Source organism: Centroberyx affinis, unplaced genomic scaffold, assembly GCF_046629955.1.
Source record: "Centroberyx affinis isolate AG114_WGS23_722 - 3 ecotype Tasmania unplaced genomic scaffold, CSIRO-AGI_Caff_v1 ptg000850l_1, whole genome shotgun sequence".
NCBI lineage: Eukaryota > Metazoa > Chordata > Actinopteri > Beryciformes > Berycidae > Centroberyx > Centroberyx affinis.
Window position 1 is genome coordinate 30,001 of NW_027279445.1, and position 7,085 is coordinate 37,085.

At 46.7% G+C, this 7,085-nt stretch overlaps 1 protein-coding gene across 1 annotated transcript in view; it reads left to right on the forward strand.

Moving 5' to 3' along the window:
• Window positions 1–3,388, forward strand: part of LOC139645370 (uncharacterized) — a 7,116-nt gene extending 3,728 nt beyond the window's left edge. Inside the window, exons 2-3 of the mRNA XM_071521063.1 lie at window positions 1,016–1,982; window positions 3,336–3,388. Coding sequence (XP_071377164.1) covers window positions 1,016–1,982; window positions 3,336–3,388 — 1,020 coding nt within the window. The remainder of the gene's footprint in view (window positions 1–1,015; window positions 1,983–3,335) is intronic.
• The last annotated feature ends 3,697 nt before the right edge of the window (window positions 3,389–7,085 follow it).

Sequence of the window (7,085 nt, forward strand, 5' to 3'; positions counted from 1 at the left end):
CACTTTTGGACTGAAGCTGCTGATGTTTTCTGCCGATATCATCACCTTTTAAATCTGACTATTTTCATGCCAAAAACATTCCTAATAAATTCCATCTTATAGCCTTAAATCCAGCGTTCAGTTGACATGGTTTTGTGAAGGATGATGAATATTTTTGGGAAAGAAGCTGCTGATATTTTTGCTGATACTGAGATATTTTGTGCCAATATTCAATATCTTCAAAGATGCTACGTGTGTCATAATGTTTAACATCAATAAATCATTATACCAAATTAATTTAGAGACATTAGTGTAATTACAGCAAACGAGAACAAAGAAAAATAAAGAAAGACAGGTAAGAAAACAGGGAGAAAAAGAGAGAGAGAGAGACCAAGGAAGATAGTCGAGAGAAAGAGAGAGAGAGAAAGAGACCAAGGAAGATAGTCAAGAGAAAGAGAGAGAGAGAGAGGGAGAGAGACCAAGGAAGATAGTCGAGAGAGAGGGAGAAAGAGAGAGAGACCAAGGAAGATAGTCAAGAGAGAGAGAAAGAGAGAGAGACCAAGGAAGATAGTCAAGAGAAAGAGAGAGAGAGAGAAAGAGAGAGACCAAGGAAGATAGTCGAGAGAGAGGGAGAAAGAGAGAGAGACCAAGGAAGATAGTCAAGAGAGAGAGAAAGAGAGAGAGACCAAGGAAGATAGTCGAGAGAGAGAGAGAAAGAGAGAGAGACCAAGGAAGATAGTCAAGAGAAAGAGAGAGAGAGACCAAGGAAGATAGTCAAGAGAAAGAGAGAGAGAGACACAGGGGAAGAGAAGGAGGAGAGACAGAGAGAGAAAGACAGGAGGAGAGAGAGATAGACAAAGAATGGTGATTTGATAAATGCCAGATTTGCATTCTTATCTCTCTCTGTCTGTCTGACAAATGGAAAGAGAAGCAGCCTGACTGAACCCGACCCCACCGGCCAGAACACCACCCAACACCACCCAAACCCCAACCAGACACCACCCAACACCACCCAACACCACCCAACACCACCCAGACACCAACCAGACCCCAACCAGACACCACCCAGACACCAACCAGACCCCAACCAGACACCACCCAGACACCAACCAGACACCAACCAGACACCAACCAGACACCACCCAGACACCAACCAGACCCCAACCAGACACCACCCAGACACCAACCAGACACCAACCAGACACCAACCAGACACCACCCAGACACCAACCAGACACCAACCAGACACCACCCAGACCCCAACCAGACCCCAACCAGACACCACCCAGACACCAACCAGACACCAACCAGACCCCAACCAGACACCACCCAGACACCAACCAGAACACCAACCAGACACCACCCAGACACCACCCAGACACCAACCAGACACCAACCAGACACCACCCAGACACCACCCAGACCCCAACCAGACACCAACCAGACCCCAACCAGACACCACCCAGACACCAACCAGACACCAACCAGACACCACCCAGACACCACCCAGACACCACCCAGACCCCAACCAGACACCAACCAGACACCACCCAGACACCAACCAGACCCCAACCAGACACCACCCAGACTCCACCCAGACACCAACCAGACACCACCCAGACACCACCCAGACACCAACCAGACACCACCCAGACACCAACCAGACACCACCCAGACTCCAACCAGACCCCACCCAGACACCAACCAGACCCCAACCAGACACCACCCAGACTCCACCCAGACACCAACCAGACACCACCCAGACTCCAACCAGACCCCAATCAGACACCACCCAGACCCCAACCAGACCCCAATCAGACACCACCCAGACCCCAACCAGACCCCAACCAGACACCACCCAGACACCAACCAGAACACCAACCAGACACCAACCAGACCCCAACCAGAACACCAACCAGACACCACCCAGACACCACCCAGAACACCAACCAGACACCAACCAGACACCGCCGACCGTCACACCCACTGCTCCAGCCGGACAGGTACATGACGCTGATACTGCACTTCTGTTAAAATCACAATGAAACTGCATTTTGAGAGCATCCTGCTTCCTTAATGTGATGTATTTCCTGTTTAAAGAGGAAGTTGGGGCGGGACAAAACACAGGGAGCCCTTACAAAAAGTGAATGTGCCATTAATGTACAACTGCCATTACTGTTCCCTCAGAGGCTCATAATCATACCTCAAGGTACTAATTTGTACCTATTTGGAACTAACAAGCACAGATCCTGTACAATCAATTCAATTCAATTCAGTTCAATTAAATGCATTGAAGCATTGCCACACCCATGTCAGTTAAATGACCTAATTCCACTAACGTAACGTACCACAAAGCAATAACGTTACCTACCGTTAAAGTCTGTAGAGCAGCAGAAGAAGAGTTATCAGGTTACTGTTTACATCCTGTTACTAACACAGGAGAGTCTGGAGCAGAGTGTGGAATGTTAAGTTTCACTTTAGTTTTCACAGCAGCAGACTGTTCAAGTCAAGTCAAGTCAAATTTATTTATAATGCACATTTAAAAACAACTCAAGTGCTGTACAAACCACAGCAGGCAGTAAAATCACAATAAAAAACAAAAACACCCACATAAGCATCAATACACACAGCGCATGGGTACAAATCGACAAATCATTGGCAAACCACATCAGGAGGATCCAAAGGCTAAAGAATAAAAGTAAGTTTTGAGCCTGGACTTAAAGGAATCAATGGAGGGGGCAGATCTGATAGAGAGGGGGGAGGCTGTTCCACAGTCTAGGGGCTGCAACAGCAAAGGCGGGGTCACCCCTGAGTTTAAGTTTAGATCGCGGGACAGACAGGAGCCCCAAGTCAGACGACCTGAGGGACCTGGAGGTGAAATAAGGGGTTAAGAGGTCTGTGATATAAGAGGGAGCCTGCCCATTCAGGGATTTAAAGACAAACAGGAGAACCTTGAAATCAATTCCGAACCGCACTGGAAGCCAGTGGAGAGAGGCCAGAATAGGGCTGATATGGTCTCTCTTCCGGGTGCCAGTCAGGAGCCTGGCAGCGGCGTTCTGGACCAGTTGCAGGCGGGACAGGGACGACTGACTAATCCCAGTATACAAGGAATTGCAACAGTCTAAGCGGGAGGATACAAGACAGGCATGGATGACCTTCTCAAGATCTCTGAATGAGAGAAAAGACTTGATTTTGGCAATAGTACGAAGTGTTGAACTGAGTACAATGCTGCTGGTCTGCTGTCTGCTTCTCCACATGACAAACATGATGTGATGTGACATCCGGCGCATCAGAGACTCATTTAGATCAATTTCTATACATTGACCAACTTTTGATTTTGTGACGGTGCTCCACAGATCAGATGAGCCTATGGGACACACTGCATCTCACAGCCAACATCGCCCTCTAGAGGCCAACTGACAAAGTGTTGATGACTGACCGACCCACCGACCCACCTGAAGATGCCTCTTGATGCCCTCGGCTGCTCCGTGGAAAAAAAAAGGTATAAAGGTCCTGACTGGAAAAAGGAAAAATGTTTGTACCATTCTTCTCTCATCTAAAGCTACAATCAGTTTATGTCTTTTCTACAGCAGACATTAAACTTGTGGTAGAATAGATTTAGTGTTGGGTAAAGAGAATCTCAAACAAATCTCAAAGTGTCCGCATCAAAACACACTAACACACTAACGGGCTAGTAGTTTCAGGGATCGGGCCGGTAGCTTTGAAAAACTGCCGGTGGACTAAACAGCACATGATGTCAGATCAATACAGTCGATACTGATGCATGTACTGCTATGGTCTGTATACAAACACCAATATGAGGTCAACATCACAGCAGTCCTACAACATACATAATCAATACCAGATGCACAAGAAAATCCTCAGTTCAGTTCAATTCATGCAGCATTGATGAGAGCAGGGATCACTGTTCATGTTGATGGTGAGAGCAGAAGGCTGTTTGGTCTTTATCTTTCCACCTGCATCACCTGCATCACCTGCATGTCCTGCATCACCTGCATCACCTGCATGTCCTGCATCACCTGCATCACCTGCATGTCCTGCATCACCTGCATCACCTGCATGTCCTGCATCACCTGCATGTCCTGCATCACCTGCATCACCTGCATCACCTGCATCACCTGCATGTCCTGCATCACCTGCATCACCTGCATCACCTGCATGTCCTGCATCACCTGCATCACCTGCATGTCCTGCATCACCTGCATCACCTGCATCACCTGCATCACCTGCATGTCCTGCATTACCTGCATGTCCTGCATCACCTGCATCACCTGCATCACCTGCATGTCCTGCATCACCTGCATCACCTGCATCACCTGCATCACCTGCATGTCCTGCATCACCTGCATGTCCTGCATCACCTGCATCACCTGCATGTCCTGCATCACCTGCATCACCTGCATGTCCTGCATCACCTGCATCACCTGCATGTCCTGCATCACCTGCATGTCCTGCATCACCTGTATGTCCTGCATCACCTGCATGTCCTGCATCACCTGCATGTCCTGCATCACCTGCATCACCTGCATGTCCTGCATCACCTGCATCACCTGCATGTCCTGCATCACCTGCATGTCCTGCATCACCTGTATGTCCTGCATCACCTGCATGTCCTGCATCACCTGCATGTCCTGCATCACCTGCATCACCTGCATGTCCTGCATCACCTGCATCACCTGCATCACCTGCATGTCCTGCATCACCTGCATGTCCTGCGGTTGTCACTGAGCTGGACCAGCAGAGGGAATAATAACGTCGACCTTTCAACCGTGAACCGTGAACTCAATTCAGCTGAGAACACACACTGAGCCCCCCATCCCTTTCTCAGTGTGTGTGTGTGTGTGTGTGTGTGTGTGTGTGTGTGTGTGTGTTGTCTGGACAGAGCAGGACCCTACAGCAGTCGTCTAGCATTGCTGTGCAAAACAGAATAGCTTAGCTGCAGGTTTTATTTGCCAACAAATGATGATTTTTTTTGTGTAGTCAACAGTCATTTTTTTGTGTAATTAAGTGTAAATTTGCCTCGGCAGCCCAGCAGCCTGCGTCATTTTACAGGAATGCAAACTGTCTGATAAACTAAATGCCCTCAGAGAAGAAGAGTTGCATTCATGCATTTCAAACACTGCTGTCAAAAACAGACATTTTGCTGTCAGCACATCCTTCTATTATTCTCTCTCTCTCCTTCTCTATCTCTCTCCATCTCTCTTCTTCTCTCTCACAGTATCTTGCTTAGCTTAGTACTTAGTAATTAAATACAAATTGAGCTCCATTTAAACAGAAAATCTGCAGTGTCTGCAGAAATTAACAGAGGAACTGAGCAGTATAGGCTAATACTATAATACTAATACTAACAATATTACTGCTAATAATAGCCTATTAACCTTTAATTGTCAAACCAGAGTTGTAAAGTGCTTCATAGTTCGGCTGGCAGCCCTTAAACCAACACAGACTATACTGTACATACTTAGCATTTTTATCAAATACCATCATAAACTCAACATGATTTTAAGCTCAGCTTGATAATTTGGATTTTATTACGTTCACTAGCCTACTCTATATTGTGTTATTCTTATCTGTTTGCTATTCTCTCCTGCTGATACGGAATCGTTCAGTTCATCGTCCAGCTTTCATCTGCTCTGATCAATAGGCAGGCATATGACCCAATAGCTTTCATGATTGATCTAATCTGATCAATAGCCTGCATGGCCCAGTATCAGTACAGATTCTTATAAACTGATGAATACATTCCGAACACCTGCGCCATCTCCTATGGAGAGCGCAAGAAACCAAACCTCGTTAGAAATCTGGCTATTTAATGTTTCTTTGCTTATCGGCAGTTCTACATCCCCGATAAAATAAGACTCAAGACCTTTTGTGAACTGCTAGGAGCCACTTATCAATTCGGTATACACACAATCCACCAAGCAGCACTTATTTCAATAAAATCTTAACTTGTATAACTGGTCTAGGCGGATCGCTGCCGCCATCCACCGTGTATTTTGGTGGAAGAAGTCAAACCAACTCTGAAAATTGTTTTTTTTTTTTATTAGAATTACTGCTGCTTGGTGAATTATATGAATGCCGAATGAAAGAATGGCTCCTGGTAATTTATAAAAAGCCTTAAGTGATATTCTTCTATGTGTGCTCCTTTGCTGACAAGCAAGGGCGCTTTAAATTACCAGCGTTTTCAATGGAGTTCTGCGTCACATTCTCTCCATACAGGCTCAACAGTTTACAGACCGTACCCCCGGAGCACAATATACAACACTAAGTAACGGTACTCACCGTTGCCGCGGCCGGGGCGGGAAGCTCGAGCTCCACTAGCCGGTACGCATCCGCTGCCGAGCTGTTCCACGCGGATAGCGCCAGCGTCTCCGTGATGCGCGTGCAGTTCGGGTCGTTGTCCGGGCACGAGATGCCCTTCCTCGCGGATCGCAGCGCGCTCTTCCCGCCGCTCATCATCATTCTCCTCCTCGCTCCTCCTCACGCGCCCTGTCTGCAGGAGAGAAAGAGAGAGAGAGAGAGAGAGAAAGAGAGAGAGAGAGAGAGAGAGAGAGAGAGAGAGAGAGAAATGATTGATAGTTGACTGGATGTGATAAATTATTAGAAATATAGCCTAGTGTAGGTCAGTGGTTCTCAACGTGGGGTCTGGGGACCACCAGGGGTACTTCAGGGGGTTCCAGGGGGTCCCCAGCAAATTGATGAAGTGTTAAATTTCACCATTACTTCATTTACAAGAAGTCACGATTAGAGAATGTAGAAGAAAAGACTGTTCTGGTCATAGTTTCTCTGTTATCTCTCTACCTACAACACAGACAGTCATGGAATTCTAGACAAAATCATATCTGACAATAAAAATATTCTCAGATTTGGGTCCGAGAGACAAAATCTCATCAAATGGGGTCTGTGGCTCTAATGTGGACTACATTATGGTCCTTGATATGAAAAAGGTTGAGAATCACTGCTGTAGGTCACCCAAATATCTTAATATTATTAGCCTGGTCAGAGTGATAAATCATCCAGCCAGCCATACATACAGGCAGGTTTGGATGTTTTGCTGGTAATTGATATTAGATGCAGGATCTTGG